Below are 18,381 nucleotides of genomic sequence, written 5' to 3'. Positions count from 1 at the left end.
TAACTTGCTTATGCGCATGCGCGTTTTTTTCACGTGGTTAAAGCCCACACACAACCATTAGCATTAGGCATCTGGCATTTGACATCTAATAATTGTTAAAATGAGGAAACTGATGTTCACCTTATTCTGGATGGCTCTCTGTATGTAAAGCTATGTACCTGTCCTGCATGCTCAATGTACAGATGTCAATGTACTGTCTGCTGTGTTGGCCAAAAATAGTTCCAGGGAGATTTTTCATGCGTTTTAGCTTGTTAAGGGCCAATTTAAGGTAAATGAGTCATCTTGGCTCACAAACATGCATGCATAGGTTTGAATGCCTAACTTTTGAGCATTGCTTTTTTTTCCCTCCACACCTTGTGCCTGGTCACCAACCAAATGGAGTGATTTAAATAAAAGGAAATTAGTTAAACTACATTTTTGAATCTGGGTTTGTTGTCTGGTTGTAAACCCTTGCGTGTACCCAGTGGAATTGTCTGGCCTCAGGTGATTCACAGAGATTAAACAAATCCTCCTGCATACATTTTAACTGTTTATCTGCAGCCCACATTTGTTAAAAGTCCACAATTTATAAAACTTGCCTGAGCTTTTAGAAAAAAGGGGGTGGAGAGCTGAAATTAAACACTGCACAGCTCAACGAGAGCAGCTCTGAGAGATGATTGAAAGGAGAAACAGCACACAGGAACACAGCTGAGGCTATCACAAGCTGTGTTCCGGAGATTCCCCCATCAGCTTTTTTGAAGTGACTCGTGCAGATAGCAGAGGAACAAGGTGGCAGACAGAAATTGCACTGAATTGAGACAAGTGCACACTATAGAGGGATATGTGTTGTTCATATTTCATGTCTGAGGTTTACAACCATGTTTGCTGCCCAGGACACATTTTGATATTTGTTTAAAATGTGCATTTTGTTGGGAGAAAATGTATACATTGTCTGAAAGCAGAGGCCCAGGAGAATAAAATCTGGGTTGTTTTAATTTTTGATGCCGCACCATATTTGTGCAGCCATTTATCGAACTCTATTTTTCACGAAAAAAATGCACTTTATATTTAGTGCACACAAACACAATATATTACAGATTTTATTGTAAAATTTAAAAAATGAGGGGCGTGTCTGGCCGTGTCATGTGAACAGCTCCATTGCCAAGCTACCCCCCCTCCCCGGAGCTCTCAAGGTGCATCAGTACTGCGGCCCACAGCATGCTGCCTCGGAGAGAGAGAGAACCAAGAAAGCCTCTGTAGGTGTGTCTGGGTCAGACATCTCCACAAAATAACCCCAGCTGGCCCCATTTATAAATGTAACCCCCCCTGATGCTATCAGGGAGCATTTCTCTGCCCCTATGTCTTTACCTGCTTCTACAACAACATCTGGCAGACCATTTCTCTAAACTGAATGACCTAGAGCAATGTTTCTCAACTCAAATTCTCAATTACCCCAACAGGTCACGTTTTCGGGATTTTCCTTAAATGAAACGGTTGTGGTAACTACTAAGGCAGTATAACTGATCAAATAACCTGTGCAAAATAATGGAAAGCCTGAAAACATGACCTGTTGGGGGTACTTGAGGACTGCCGTTGAGAAACATTGACCCAGAGGACTGTCTTCAGCAAAATAACCTTCACTTTTTTGGTTTCCGGGAGAGTTTGGAGGGCAAGGAACCAGAACATTTCAAGAAACAATGGACCATAGCCAATGTGGGCTCTGGTACGCTATTGAAAGGGCTCGCCATGTACCCCTGTGCCTTTTGCCTTTCTGGTGCAGCACCACGTCCCATGCTGATAGAGCTGTTACACTTTCAGGATAAAGAAGCCATTCTCCATGTAGCTCGTAATCTCAAGCAGCTATTGTACAATGGGAATCGTATGTCAAACTTTCTCTATGGCCGCCCAGAAGCAGAGGGCTGCATTTTGTAGCTGTTAGCCACTTAAGCCCCGGACCATATTGCTGGTCAAAGACCAGAGCACTTTTTGCGATTCGGTTTTAACTGACAATTGCGCGGTCATGTGACGTGGCTCCCAAACAAAATTGGCGTCCTTTTTTTCCCCACAAATAGAGCTTTCTTTTGGTGGTATTTGATCACCTCTGCGGTTTTTAGTTTTTGCGCTATAAACAAAAATAGAGCCACAATTTTGAAAAAAAAATTATATTTTTTACTTTTTATCATAATAAATATCCCCCAAAAATATATAAAAAAATATTTGTTTCCTCAGTTTAGGCCGATACGTATTCTTCTACATATTTTTCGTAAAAAAAATCGCAATAAGCGTTTATTGATTGGTTTGTGCAAAAGTTATAGCATTTACAAAATAGGGGGTAGTTTTATGGCATTTTTATTAATATATTTTTTTTACTAGTAATGGCGGCGATCAGCGATTTTTTTTTTTTTTTGGTACTGCGACATTATGGCGGACACTTCGGACACTTTTGACACATTTTTGGGACCATTGGCATTTTTATAGCGATCAGTGCTATAAAAATACGACCCCCGACTTTTAAGAAGAATTTCAGGGGTTAAAAAGTCACCTTATACGCCGAAAAATACGGTACTATTTCTAATATTTCCATAGAGGATAGGGAATATTTACACGGGCCAATAACTCTGGAAGAACTATACAACACCCCAAGATAATTTTCCAAACCCAGGCTCGATGGTATTCCCATTGAAAGGTTTCTGGAACATAAAGAATACAGTGGGGATCGAAAGTTTGGGCACCCCAGGTAAAAATTTGTATTACTGTGCATAACAAAGCCAGGGAAAGATGGAAAAATCTCCAAAAGGCATCAAATTACAGATTAGACATTCTTATATGTCAAAAAAGTTAGATTTTATTTCCATCATTTACACTTTTAAAATTACAGAAAACAAAAAAATGGCATCTGCAAAAGTTTGGGCACCCTGCAGAGTTAATATCTTGTACTGCCCCCTTTGGCAAGTATCACAGCTTGTAAACGCTTTTTGTAGCCAGCCAAGAGTCTTTCAATTCTTGTTTGAGGTATCTTTGCCCATTCTTCCTTACAAAAGTCTTCCAGTTCTTTGAGATTTCTGGGCTGTCTGTCACACACTGCTCTTTTAACTACTTGCCGACCTGCCGCCGTCATTCTACGGCGGCAGGTTGGCTCTCCTGCGAGAGAGCCCATAGCTCTACGTCGGCTCTCTCGCCCCCGACCCCCGTGCGCATGCCCGGTGGGTGTGATCGCCGCCGGGAACACGCGATCGCTCGTTACAGAGCGGGGACCGGGAGCTGTGTGTGTAAACACACAGCTCCCGGTCCTGTCAGGGGGGAAATGCTAATCCTCTGTTCATACAATGTATGAACAGAAGATCAGTGATTTCCCCTAGTGAGGCCACCCCCCCCCCCACAGTAAGAACACACCCAGGGACATACTTAACCCCTCCCCCCCCTAGTGTTAACCCCTTCACTGCCAGTGACATTTTTATAGTAATCCAATGCATTTTTATATCACTGATCGTTATAAAAATGCCAATGGTCCCACAAATGTGTCAAAAGTGTCCGCCATAATGTCGCAGTACTGAAAAAAATCGCTGATCGCCGCCATTACTAGTAAAAAAAAATATTAATAAAAATGCCCCCTATTTTGTAAACGCTATAACTTTTGTGCAAACCAATCAATAAACGCTTATTGCGATTTTTTATTTTACGAAAAATATGTAGAAGAATACGTATCGGCCTAAACTGAGGAAAACATTGTTTTTTTATATATTTTTGGGGGATATTTATTACAGCAAAAAGTAAAAAATATTATTTTTTTTCAAAATTGTCGCTCTATTTTTGTTTATAGCGCAAAAACTAAAAACCGCAGAGGTGATCAAATACCACCAAAAGAAAGCTCTATTTGTGGGGAAAAAAGGACGCCAATTTTGTTTGGGAATCGCAAAAAGTACTCTGGTCTTTGACCAGCAATATGGTCCGGGGGTTAAGTGGTTAAGGTCTATCCATAGATTTTCAATTATGTTGAGGTCAGGAGATTGTGAAGGCCATGGAAAAACCTTCAGTTTACGCCTGTTGATGTAATCCCCCGTGGATTTTGAGGTGTGTTTAGGATCATTATCCATTTGCAGAAGCCATCCTCTCTTTAACTTCAGCTTTTTCACAGATGGCATCAAGTTACCATCCAAAATTTGCTGACATTTTATTGAATCCATTTTTCTTTCTACTCGTGAAATGTTCCCTGTGCCACTGGCTGCAATACAACCTCAAAGCATGATTGATCCACCCCCATGCTTAACAGTTGGACAGAGGTTCTTTTCATTAAATTCTGTGCCCTTTCTTCTCCAAACGTACCTTTGCTCATTCCGGCCAAAAAGTTATATTTTAACCTCATCGGTCCACAGAACTTGTTTCCAAAATGCATCAGGCTTGTCTATATGTTCATTTGCAAAGTTGAAATGCTGATTTTTGTGGTGAGGACGTAGAAGAGGTTTTCTTCTGATGACTCTTCCATGAAGACCATATTTGTACAAGTATCTCTTTATAGTGGAATAGTGTACCACAACTCCAGTGTCTGCCAGATCTTTCTGGAGGGATCGTGCAGTCAAACGTGGGTTTTGAATTGCTTTTCTCACAATCCTGCGAGCTGTTCTGTCTGATATTTGTCTTGGTCTTCCAGATCTTGCTTTAACTTCCACTGTTCCTGATGACTGCCATTTCTTAATTACATTCCGAACAGAGGATATTGACATCTGAAAACGCTTTACTATCTTCTTATAGCCTTCTCCAGCTTTCTGGGTGTCAACTATTTTCAGTTTCAGTTTTCTAGACAACTGCTTAGAAGAACCCATGGTGCTGATTGTTGGGGCAAGGTCAGATGAGTCTGGGCATTTAAAACCTTTGAGATTGACATCACCTGATCTTCCCAGACGATGATTGAGAACAATCCATGACACTGGCAGGTCTCAGCTTTGCAAAGGGGGCAGTGCATGCTATAAATTCTGCAGGGTGCCCAAACTTTTGCAGACGCCATTTTTTTGTTTTCTGTAATTTTGAAAGTGTAATATTTTAAGAATGTCTAATCTGTAATTTGATGCCTTTTGGAGATTTTTCCATCTTTCCTTGGCTTTGTTATGCACATTAATACAAATTTTTACCTGGGGTGCCCAAACTTTCCATCACCACTGTATGTACTTCCCAGTCACCCAGAATCTTGCTGCCCAATTAATGTTTTCTTTTGGAGACCTGTGTGTCTCCTTTTGGGGACCACACATTAACCCTACTAAGTCTAAGACGATGACTGTAAACCTTTCCTCAGAACTGACCTCTCTAAAAGCCAACTTCTCATTTCAATGGCTCCCCGCATTGCTCTATCTGGGGTATACATCTCACTTCTAAATATGGTGGAATTTCCCTCCTCTCTTTAGAGGAAAAATGAAAAGTTAATCGTAAGCGCCCGGTTACCGCAGTTAGCAGGAGAATCCGTCTGTGTACATCAGCGTTTTTGGTTACTTACTGGTTCGCCATGGAGCGCACGCTTCACTTCCTGTTAGGCCACCTGATCATGTCCCTGATGTCTTTCGTCACTTCCTGAGGGCGTGATCACGTGTGGCCATCAGCTGTTTATGTACCAAGTGATGGGTGCCACCCCCTTGCTTATTATGCCCCGCCGCAATGTCAACCATGCTGCGCCTACACTCGGAGTACAAGCAGGCACTGTAAAGCGCACAGATCACATCGCAGCCGGACAGCGCACCTCCAATCAATATAACAATAGTGTCATAGCACTCTGAACGATAACTATATAAAAATGTGTTTAAAAAATATATAAAAAATGTATATATTAAAAATTCATGCACATGTCATTAATTGTAAACAACATATAGTAGACCACCCCGTCAGGGTTACTGACACTGTACTTAAATAAGTAAATGTCTGTGTCCTATTGATCTGAAAATTTTGCAGTATGTTGATATGTTATGCCAGTATATGCAAATCTGCCACCCTCACAAACTTATAATGGCTAAACGGCCAAATAGGATAAATTTGTGACAAACAACTTGTATCCATTGCGACTATCTAACACCTATCTTAGGTGTCTAGATGTTCAAACTAGTAGTTTCTAGTGCACAGATTATGTGGATTAAGATCATTCTAAAAAGTATAAAACTTTAATGCAAAATTTAAAAAATTTTAAATAAAAGAACTTTAAAAGTAGGTAGACTGGGATTTACTAAAACTAGGTAAAGTAGGTAGACTGGGATTTACTAAAACTAGGTAGACTCCGAAGATGACTGAAAATTCAAATGTAACCATAAAATCAAACATTATGGCTATTGATACACCTAGGTATCACTAATAAAGCAGTTGATGTTGAGCTCAATGTTCAGGCCTTTGGGTGTTAAAACATCAGCTAAGAATATCCGATTGTGTCTCGCGTTTTGATAATTTGCGGACCAAATGTGAGCCCCTCCAGTGAAGTTCTAGATGTTCTACACCCCAGAACTCCAGACTGATTATGCTTTAACTTGAAATGTAAGGACACATTGTGGTCCTTGAATCCAATTTTGATATGTATATGCTGAGCAATTCACACCCTTAACATTCGCTTTGTGCGCCCTATATGAATAAGGCTGCATGCGCATTTTAGCGCATAAATCATAAAAGTACTGTTGCAGGTTATGAATTGCTTTATGTCCAAGCCTTTGGATGTTTGAAGTGGAGGTAAAATTATCAAGTCCTCTGATCTGGTCTGGTTACCTCTCTGCATGCTTTGCATCTGCTGCATGCGAAAAAAACATTCCGGTCCCAAAAGGACTGGGGTCTTGTTGGGGGGTCCAGAACTTTTTTTTACGACCAGATCTCCATAGTTCAATGCCTTTCTGTAGATGAATTGTGGCTTGGGCGGGAGAACTGTAATTCATTTTTTATCCAATAATAAGATGTGCCAATGTTGTTAAATAATTTACTTGACTTCTTTATATTGGGTATGGAACCCAGATATAAATCCCCATTCTTTAGTACTATTCCTGGCTGGAATGACATCTGAATCACTTTCTATTAAGCATACCTCTTTTGGGAGTGCCCCTACTTCTTCTACCAGCTTTTCCAGTGCCCGTGGGTCATACCCTCTTGCCCAAAAATCTGTCGGTCAGGATTTTAGATTTGGTATAGAAGTTCACTACTAAAGAACAATTTCTTTTAACTCGCATAATCTGTCCTTTAGGGAAATTTTTGAGCCAAAGGGGGTGGTAACCACTAATGATAGGCTATTTCTATCAGTTGGTTTGAAGAAAACTTTTGTTTCAAGTTTGTCATTCTGGTGGTAGATGTTTACGTGCAAAAAGTTTATTTCATCATTGTGCCATTTCTGAAGTTAATCTTATTGTGTTTGTTATTTATATTTAGCTAATTTAAAGCGGGGGTTCACCCAAAAAAAAATGTTAACATTACATTCAGCCGGGTTGTCATAATGACAATCGGCTGTTTTTTTTTATTTTATCCCTGTACATACCGTATTTTCACTGCCGCTTCCGGGTTTGTCTTCTGTGGGACTGGGCGTTCCTAATTGATTGACATACTTCCGACCGTTGCATACAGCGCGTCACAAGTTGCCGAAAGAAGCCGAACGTCGGTGCGGCTCTATACCGCGCCTGCGCACCGACGTTCGGCTTCTTTCGGCAACTCGTGACGCGCAGTATGTGATGGTCGGAAGCCTGTCAATCATTTAGGAACGCCCAGTCCCGCAGAAGACATACCTGGAAGTGGCGGGGAAAATATGCTATGTACGGGGATAAAATAAAAAAAAAACAGCCGATTGTCATTACGACAACTCGGCTGAATGTAATGTTAAAAATTTATTTTTTGGGTGAACCTCCACTTTAAAAAGATTCTGGTGATCCTGCCCAGAAAAAAAAAAGAGGTAATCGTTAAAACGCTTTATAAAAAATGAGATTTGCGATGCTGGGCGCAAACTTGCCACCCATAGCAACCCCTCTTTGTTGCGAATAAAATTGGCGTACCAAAAGTAGTTATGTGATGAACAAGTTTTGATTGAGGCAGATCGTCTCTTTGGCTAAGAGCCCAGTTGAGGGCCAGGAGAGCAACATCATGTTGTATTATGGAATACAAAGATGCCACATCTGCCGTTACCAGAAGGACTTGTGGTTTATCTGTCAGATCAATGCTCTGTAAACAGTTTAACAAATTCTTAGTGTCTCTCAAATATGAGCCGGTATTCACCACACTTTTTTTGTAAAAAAAAATCGAAATATTGCCCCATTCTGGATGAGATCAAATCTATGCTGTTAACAATCGGTCTAGCTGGTGGATTGATAGGATCCTTGTGGATCTTTGGTAAGGTGTAAATAGTCTGGATCCTGCTACTTGTAGGTATCAAAAATGTCTTCTCTTTTAAGGATAGTACTCCCGAACGAGCTTCCATGTCCACCAGAACTTACAGTTGTTCTCTATAGAATTTATGCCCACTTTTCAGGGGCGGATGCTGCATGTATCTATAATAAAACATATAATTAATGTAACCATGGTTTCATGATTGACCCAGGGAAATGGGAATGAGGATTATAGAGGGCAAGTAATATCCCTTTATATACTCACATTGGCCAGGACTGTGCGGCCTGAGGGCAAGGACCACTGAAAAAAGTCCCCCACGGGACCTGGGGTAAAGGGAGGCAGAAGAGCACTAATGGGATCCCCAAAATAAAATTATCCAAGAAATGTTATACCAAGAGCTCCACTTCTGTAAATATAAATAAATTATTTGGGCCTGGTCTCTTCCCTATTTTTAAGTCTTTAATGCATTGTCAGACTTCAGATTCTTGGATATCATGATCCATAAGGTCCATATGTGCCTTAGATATGGTGGAGAGCGAGATATGCTGCAAAAAGTCTGCTATATCCTGGTTTTTGGTGAGGTCTTGGCCAGAGTATAAAGTAGCGAGTCTATGGTGGAACTCATCCAGTATCCAGACCGGGTTGCTAGTAAGTATATTATGTCGGGTGCGTAAAGTAATACAGGTGAAACTCAAAAAATTCAAATATCGTGCAAAAGTTCATTTATTTCACTAATGCAATTTAAATGGTGAAACTATTATATGAGATGGACTCATTACATGCAAAGCAACATAATTTAAGCCATGATTTGTCATAATTGTGCACGATATTTGTCATAACTTTTGCACGATATTCAAATTTTTCGAGTTTTACCTGTTGGTGTGTGTTTGGGCTTGAAAGTACGTAACCTTTTGTCCAGCATCGCATTTGGTTTGTTTGCTTTAATATACCAATGTTGGTGAAACCAGCGCAGTGCGCGCTCTGCCTGATTGGTGAGGCATAAGTCTAATTCTGTGAGCCTGGTCCAAAAGTTTACCGTTGGCAGGTGTAGGGGTTTGTTTAAAAGTTGTGGAAGTGGATTCCAGCCGGGATTCCAGTGTTTTCTGCAGCTTTTGGCGTTATTTTTTGCATTTTGAGGATATTTGTATAATATGACCCCTGAGCACAGCCTTATAGGCCCCCCACAGGGTCACCAGGGAAGTGACAGAAGCGGAGTTGAGGCGGAAGTATTCTCCAAAGGTTTTTAACAGATCTTCCTGAATGTCGTGAAGGGATAATAGGGAGTCGTTAATGATCGATGAGGAATACCGAGGGTTATGCACTAGTGACCGGCAGACCACAAAATGGGATCATGGTCCATCCAGGGGGCCGCAAGAATAGACACTGAATCTATTAAAGAGAGATGTTTTCTAAGTATTATCATATGGTCAATTCTAGGGTGAGAGTAGTACGTGTAATCTTTACTCAATCGGTGTAATTCTCTCCAGAGGTCTACCAGATCATGAGAGCGTAGAGAGTGGGGAAAAAATGTTGCTGCAGGTAAAGCTGTCACCCTTTCTGAAGGGTATTTATCCAGTACAGGATCCAGGGCCACATTAGAGTCCCCTGCTAGAAGCAGGGTTCCTTGTTTGTGAGATATCAATAGGGAGCAGACATGGGATAAGAAGGGTCCTGGGTTAGAATTGGGGGCATAATAGGTCATTATGGTAAATTCTGTATCCTGAATAGTACCCATGAGCAGGAGGTATCGACCATCGGGGTCCGCGATCTGGGTTATACATTTTAAAAGGTGCTTATTTGCGAAAAGCTATAGGAACTCCCCTCTTGTTTGGTTGGGCTGTTGGCCATAACCACCTGGGGTTATTGGGCGTCAAAATACTTAGGGCTGGAGGCAGAAGAAAAATGAGTTTCCTGTAGACATGATATATATATATATATATATATATATATATATATATATATATATATATATATATAATGTTTTTTAAGATGCTTAAATACTTGCACCCTTTTTTTTGGTGAGTTCATACCTTGAACATTTAACGACAACCAGTGTAGTGTCATGGTGGAAAAGTGTTTAAGGGACGCGACTCAAAGAAGAGTAAAGAGAAGGGAGATTGAGGGTAAAGAAGAGGGGAGGTACTGAAAGAGAGAAAGAGATGCACCAAGAGATCGGTGGTTGGCTAGGACCATAGTCCTAAGCAAGTGCGGACACTGTGGGGGGCGCAGTGGCCCACCGGACCCATCCAGTCTACTTAACCATTGAAAAAAAATTAGCACTTAATATAATATATTGGACACAATCTAGTAAAGGGAAACCAGCCCAGAAATGTATCAACTTAAGTGCTGGTATGAACTACCTGTTAGGTAACTGTTGTGGTAAATCAAATCAACTGGTGAGAATGTGCCTTATCTGATAGGTTAGAAGTCATCCATGATGGCCAGAAGAAATAAGGTCACAGTTTGTAGACCGAAATGGGCACAGAGTGGAATTTTATACAATTCCTGGTGCAGATTATTACTTCTCCTCTGTATGGTCCCAGTGTTGCTCTAAAGGGTTTAATGGGCAGGCAGTATAATAAAGATAAAAAAAAATGGAGAGGGAGCCTCTCCTAAAATACAATTATTTTGGATATATGTAATAAAATAAGTTTAAAAATGCACCACTTATTGCAATCATTGCAATACGGGCGACTATTACATTCAAAAGATGGACGCCGTCTGGATCCTAGCATGCGTTCCACTTGTTAAGCCAGATCTCTGAGAATGAATGGCATGGCTGCACAGCCGTGGAAAAGGTTAACCCTAATCTACACCTTAACCGCCTCTGGAACTCTCCTCACCACCTCACTCCGCAGGATTGAGTTGGAGGGCATTCACACGTGATATAGTGAAGACCTAGTCAAGCATATAAACTTAATTACTTTGTGAAACACTTCATACACATGTCCACAGTTATTTGTCAAGTGCTGTAGTCTTGATTAAATATGAAAATTGATAAATGAGGGAACATTACCCAGATGATAACAGTTTAGTTTTCTTATGTATGGTGTCTGTCTCCTTCCACATGTCTAACAAGAACTTTATCTTACTGACACTATCACTTGTTTTAGGCGGCCAAAATGTTTTTAGTGGTGGCAGCAAAACAAAAAAGGATGTCTCCCTATACGAGCAGTTCTGTGTGCTACATGCTAGATGAAAACACTTTGAAAAGTGTCCAGCGTCTTCAGAACATATGTACTTTGGATGACAGAAAGTCCCTAAACCAGAGGTCTCCAAACTGTGGCCCGAGGGCCAGATGTGGCCCTTTGCTAGCCTTTATGCGGCCCTTGGGGCACTATTCCTCCAACTGATATGAGGCACTATTCCTCCCACTGACACCTACAAGGGGGCACCATTTCTTCTACTGATATCAATGATGGGATAATATTCCTCCTACTGATAGGGGCCCTGCTCCTCCTCCTACTGACCACCAACCCCGAGGCCATATTTATTCTCACTGGTGCAGGGCCCGGGACATTTTCTGCCCCCGCTGGCCACAATCTGGCCCTCCTAAAGTGTGAAGGACAATAAACTGGCCCTTTGTTTGAAAAGTTTGAAGACCCATGCCCTAAACAGTACATTTGTTACATTCGGTCTCTTGTTTCTAGGGTTTCAGGTGTTATAAAGCAATGATTACAAAAAAAAAAAGTTAATGAAATCATCATCATTATAGGCTTATAAATATTTTCATGTTTTATGAAAAAACATGTTCCAAATAACAGATCAAATTGCAAAGGTGAAACTCCTCCAGAATCCTCATAGTTATCTACTTTTTCCATTGCCATGTTTATTCCATAAATACTGACAAAATAATCAGAGCAGCATGGCCAAAATGTATACAAGTGAGCAGTATTGTTAGTCCAGTGCAGAATGTAAAACCTAAATGTAATTTGAGTCAGGATTTTCCCAGGCTGGTCATAAAACAGAGTGAAATTTGTTTCACAGTACAAATGATTTTGGAGCAGTTATGCAATTTCACTGGAGAGACAGCTGTAGGAGAATTGGTTGCTGCAGAATATCTCAGGAGGCCAACACTGTGTTTGTAGGAGATCTGATGGTGTAATTAGAAAATGGACATAGATATTTTATTGTTTGCCACAATAATAATTACCGTGGCAAATGAGCCCTGAACACATTAATGATTTTTCTTTGTGATGTTGCAAAATCAAGAATTGCAGCTGCTTTTCTGTTACTGGTCATGATCATGGCAATAAATGTAAGTCATTATGACCAGCCAGGGAAGGTGTTGAGCTGTGCAACTGACAGAGCCACTGTACAATTGTTTAAACGTCACTACAACCGTCTTGCAGGAAATATTGACTTATTTTTGTGGCACAATCTTTTATCGCCCAAGATAGCAGCTATAGTTTTCATTTGTGCAGAAGCAGGAGTGAGAAACGACCTTGTAGCTGATTACCTCTCTCAGATCTGAGTGTTTTGACAACAAACATCTGATCTTTTTATAACTTAATCTTTGCCATTTTCTTTTACATTGATGCCACTGTGCAGTCTTGTCCAACCGATTGCAGGTCCCCCATTAAGTGCTTTTAATATTTTCATGAATGATTTTGGTTTTGTATCCTTTAATATCACAGTAATAATAAAGGTTAAATTAAAGATGAGAAGTTAGACTTTAATCACCTTACCTGGTATCCTTCAGAACTCCATTTTAGATTGTTTTAATGGTTTACTCACATTGAAGATACAGTAAGGGCCCTTTCACGCGGAGCGGATCAGTAATGATCCTCTCCGTGTGTCCGCTTTGCTCAGCGGGGATCCTCCGTAAAATCCCCGCTGAGCTGGCAGCTGACAGGGCGGTCCCCACACACTGTGCAGGGACCGCCCTGTGTTTCCTCCGCTCTCCCCTATAGGGGATCGGACGAACACGGACCCTATGTCAGTGTTCATCCGATCCGGCAGACGGAAGAAAAATAGGATTTCTTCCGTCTGCAAATGCGGATCTTTGCGGAGGCGGACAAATTACGGGTGTCAGCAGATGTTCATCCGCTGACACCCGTAATCACATAGGGACCCATGTATGTCCCGTTTTCATCTGCAAACGGACGGATGAAAAGTGACAGGGCCCTAATACTAGAATCGCAGTCCGTAATATTACTGACAGGCAAACAATTTATCTGCAGAACATAAATACTATGCTTTCCTAGAAATTAAAAAAAAAAAAAATTCCAGGAAAACATGATTCAGCATAGCAAAATTATCTTAAGAATATGTCTGTCTTTTTTTTTGCAAAGAAGAAAAAAGACTACATAACAAAAAAAAAATCAAAAGCTTAAAAACAGAGTAAAGCAATTAAATTGGGGTGAAAACATTCAATTCAATTTATATGTAGAATTGCTTCAATTTTCTTTGATTTGCCGTACTGAGGTAATTTACACAAAAAGATCCCAAAATACTGATACTCAGGTGTAACCAGAAAAATACAACATATACACTGATGAGCAAAATGATGTAAAGAATCACAATTTGAGACAGGATGTATATATTTTAAAGTTTGTGTTCTTGTTTCTTCCAGCCCACAAACAAACAATGTTTAGGATATGTGACTTTTGATAATACAGGCGGGTACATTCACACTGATGATTAAGGCTATAAGCAGCTCTCTGCACAGCCAGCAATTATCTTCGTGCACGTTCAGCAAAGATTACTGCAGGCAATCGGTGGCTGTGCGGATAGCCACAACTACCTGCGGCTGACAGTGACCTGTCATTATAGTGAACAGAGCTAGTGGCCATACCTAGCCGCTCAAAGCAAATAAAATGACTTTGAATTTGTAGAATTGCAGAAATTTTACATCTTTAACCATGATGGAGTTTGGAGATGTCATTGGCCCCTCCTCTCCACCTCGGCTAAACAGGCATTAAAAAAAAAGGCTTCTCCTGAGAGGCAGATGTACAAGAGCGATCAACGGTCCATGTTTAGCGCAAACAGGGGAAGTTGCTCAAGCACCCACTGGAAAAGGGCATCACTGGCATCACCATAGTACATAACTGTGAATTATAGAAAAATGTGTTTAGTTTCAGATTGGTTAGTTATGTTACTAATTTTGTTTTGTTCATTTGTTATGGAATTAGTTAAGTTGTCTTTTAATTTTGTTTTATACATTTTCTAACAAATTCCACATTTTCAGAATGCTTCTAACTTGGACCAGTCGAAAAATGATCCACCAATTTAAATTCTGTGTGAAGAATAGCTGGTTGTTAAGGAGCGGGCTGGGAAGTCGGTTGCCGTTATTTATTCAAAGACTTATCAGCTGTCACCGGGCTTCCCCACTGACAGCCGAAATGTAAACAAAAAAATAGTATGGAACCCCACACCAAAATAAAAATAACTGTGTGGGGTCCCCCCCCCCTCAAAATCGATACCGGACCCTTATCCGAGCATGCAGCCGGACGTTGTCAATGGGATCCCATTGACAACGTCCAATGACGAAACGCGTCTGGGAGGACGTGTGGTGACGTCATCATGTTAGGAGGAAGGGCTCCGCTTTGTATGTTCGCCGGCCGGCAACAAATATTTTAAACGCATGTTTTTCTTCTACATCATATGAGTAGTTTACGAATTACTTTTTATCAATAAATCCTTGCGGTACTACACTTTGCCTGCTATTCTCTACATGTAAATCGTATGGTGGTGTCCGGTCACACTTGCGGGAGCTAAGGGCTGATTCGATCCAGGGAGGAGGATCCCTCCCCAAAGGCCGCGGCTGGGTCACAGCCGACTGTTGTTTAGCAACATCCTTCTGGTAAGCTGCTTTACATAAGTGGTGGCGGGCTCTCACTACAGGAGTGTGCTGTGAATTCACGTGGTGACAGGAGTGTTCCGTGTACAGCAGGATTTTTTCAAATGGAAGGAATATAGACTTTCTTGTACCATCCAGTTTCCCTATAGGGCTTGTGTACCATCTACCAATTTGATGTTTGGACTGTAGATCAAACTGAGTCCGGGTTCTATAGCGCAGCTCAACCCCCCCCCTTTTTTTTCCATACATGTTCCAGTGCACCCGCACATGAGCTGCTGCTTCCCTAATTTATTGTGTCCAATTTATTGACATATTTACATGTATTGATAAGCGCAATTTTTTCTTTATCAAGAAGGTGAACCATACCAGGCCACATGCCCACCTCAAAGTACCTTGTCCCCATGTTGATGACAAGAACCTCTTCCCCACAACCCTGGTTGGTGGTTGTGGGGGTCTGCGGGTGGAGTGCTTATCAGAATCTGGAAGCCCTCAGATGCCACCCCCCACATGTGTACACCTACCCATTCACCAAAAAAGTAAGTAAACACAACGGAGGTTTTAGACAATTTTTTTATTAAAAAAAATGTCCCTCGGTGTAGATCCATCGTCTGTCACGACGCCCCCCGACTGCTGGACCCGAAAAAAAAACGCCTGTCTCGTCGAAGGCACCCGCCATCTGCCTGCTCCGCCGTCTGACATTTCTTAAATAACTAAGAGGCAGAGTCACCTGATTGCATCATTGGGTGACCCCGCCTCCTTGTGACTTCACCAACCCAGCATGCCCCTGTCGATGACATCACAAGAAGGGGGTCACAGGGGGCCTTCAATGAGACCAGAAGCATTTCTTTTTCTTTTTTCGGGTCCGGCAGTACAGCGGGCATAGTGATTGACGCTGAATTTACAATGAGGGACATTTTTTAAAACCGTTTTAATAAAGGCATTGTCAAAAGCTTGTGTTTGGTCTTTACTCACTTTTTACACTTTTTTGATGAATGGGTAGGGGTACTACATATGGGGGGGCCAGGGTTTGGGAGCCCCCCTGTTTAAGGGGGCTTCTATATTCCAATAAGCCCCCCACCCGCAAACCGCCACAACCACTGGCCATGTTGTTGGGGAAAAGGTGCTTTAGAGTGGCCTGGGCATGTGGCCTGGTATAGCTCAGGAGGATGCCACTTTCCCAAATCCCCCCTTTCCTGACCTGCCAAGCTGCATGCTCAAATAAGGGACTGGTATGGATTCTCGGGGGCCCCACACTGTTTTTTAAAATAATTTTGACATGGGGTTCCCCGTAAAATACATATTAGCCACGAAGGGCCTGATATGGCTTGTGAGGGGGGTTGGCTATTGTTTCCTAAATTCTTCATTGCCAGCATTTTTATTTTACATTTCAGCTGTCAATGGGGAAAGCCCGCTCCTTAACAAACAGCTATTCTTCACACAGAATTCAAATCAGTTGATCAGTTTTCAATCCAAATTCGAAACCGTTCCAAAAATTTGGAATTCATTGGAAAACTAATATACAAAACAAAATGAAATTAATTTCAACTAAATTTGTTACTATTTCATTCGTAGAGTTGGATAGATGCGAATAACTAAAAATATGTCCGAATTTATATTTGGACCAAAACGAATTGTCTAGTGAATTACTCTATACAGTATGTTGTCATAGCAAAATATATGAATGGCTAAAATAAACAGTGTGTTCTACATTGTTTTAGTAAAAGTAATATTTTCCGTGTTTTCTGTTTTCTTAGGAGAAGAGCTGTGTACAGGGCTCATATCAGGTTGTGCATTGGACTGCCCATATGGCTTTCAGACACACATCCACAATTGTGAAATCTGTCAGTGCCGACCACGGCCCAAGAAGTGCAAGCCTGTGGTTTGTGATAAATACTGTCCGTTTGGCTACCTGTAAGTATACTGTTTAGGAAATGTTAGTTTTATAAAAATCTGAAATGTGTCTCCTTGAAGCCCTCCAGCATAACATAGTTTTTCAATACAAAACCTTGCAACATTTTTGTTTTAAATGTGCTTTCTGACATAAGTGTCTGCAACCTTTGCAACTTTATATTTTTGTTTGTACAGCTTAATTTTTTTGCTTGCATATCGTATTTGCTGCTGAGGTAGGATTAAATAAATGGCCCCAGTTGCTACTTTGTGTACATATGTATAATTCTGCTGGTGTACTCAAATGCATTATTATTCTATAATATCCTATATGTTTCCTATTTTTTTTTCTTGCCATCTATCATCTGTTTTCTTGTACTTAACACTAAATGTGCTTTCTGAATTCCCTTTTTTAATACTTTAGAGTAAAATCTACCAGTACACATGATGTTCTGTTATAGAAGTGGTCAGTTGTAGTTCAAAGTGAATGTATTGTGTCAGTTCATACAATATTTGAGTGAATAGATGTTTATTAACCACTTCCAGCGATAGTAAATACCCATACATCCTCAGGAGCAAGTGGTTATACCATGATCATGGCTGCAGCTGCCTTAAGAGAGAAGCATTATCTGTTTGCAGCCTTGCCTTCAACTCATCTTCAGATGTTCAACAAGTGTTATCCGCCTTGAGTTTGAGAGAGAGAACAATTATGTGGTATCTGGATGACTTTCTATTGCATGTGGAGTCTTGCACAGAACCTGTCAGTTGCCATTCAGATTCTGGAGGCTTCGGGTGGATTTAAAATTTTGAGAAGACCTTGCTGGTTCCATCACTTCATCTAGAATACCTGGAGCTGATCTTGAATGCCAACTAGGTGATTTTCCAATTGGAAAAAACTGTGGAAACTACAACTTCAGGTTTGCTTACTGTGTGCGCTCAGGTGCTCATCTATTTGCCACTGCATGTCAGTTTTGAGTCCTATGATAGCAGTGGCGGCTGGTGCTCCATTATTTTGGGGGGGCGCAAACAAAGCCCCAACCAACCCCATACCCCCCCCCACCCCAGTCACTCGCCCACAATAGGTCCTACAGATAGATAGATATACAGACAGATAAATGGAAAGACCGACATTGTGTGGAAATAGAGACAGATGGATAAATATACAGACAGATAAATAGACAGATAGAGAAATATATAGACAATGGGTAGGAGGGCGAGACAGACAGATAGATATTGGGTGGGAGGGGGAGAATGAGAGATAGATAGATAAACATACAGATTGATTGATAGAGAGATAGACCGACAGACATTGGGTTTAAGGGGAAGAATGAGAGATAGATAGATAAGACAGACAGATGAGAGAGAGAGATTTAGTGGTGAATGGGAGAAGC

General features: G+C 41.1%; 1 protein-coding gene across 2 annotated transcripts in view; it reads left to right on the top strand.

Annotated features, from left to right (window-relative positions):
* The window catches only part of CRIM1 (cysteine rich transmembrane BMP regulator 1), a 945,688-nt gene that overhangs the window by 722,754 nt on the left and 204,553 nt on the right, over window positions 1-18,381 (top strand). For both annotated transcript variants that reach the window (XM_040350800.1, XM_040350799.1), the window contains one exon: window positions 16,858-17,014. In XM_040350800.1, the coding sequence (XP_040206734.1) occupies window positions 16,858-17,014 (157 nt within the window). The remainder of the gene's footprint in view (window positions 1-16,857; window positions 17,015-18,381) is intronic.

Source organism: Rana temporaria, chromosome 4, assembly GCF_905171775.1.
Source record: "Rana temporaria chromosome 4, aRanTem1.1, whole genome shotgun sequence".
Taxonomy (NCBI): Eukaryota; Metazoa; Chordata; class Amphibia; order Anura; family Ranidae; genus Rana; species Rana temporaria.
Note: the sequence above shows the minus strand (reverse complement) of the source record. Positions and strands in the feature narration are given on the sequence as shown.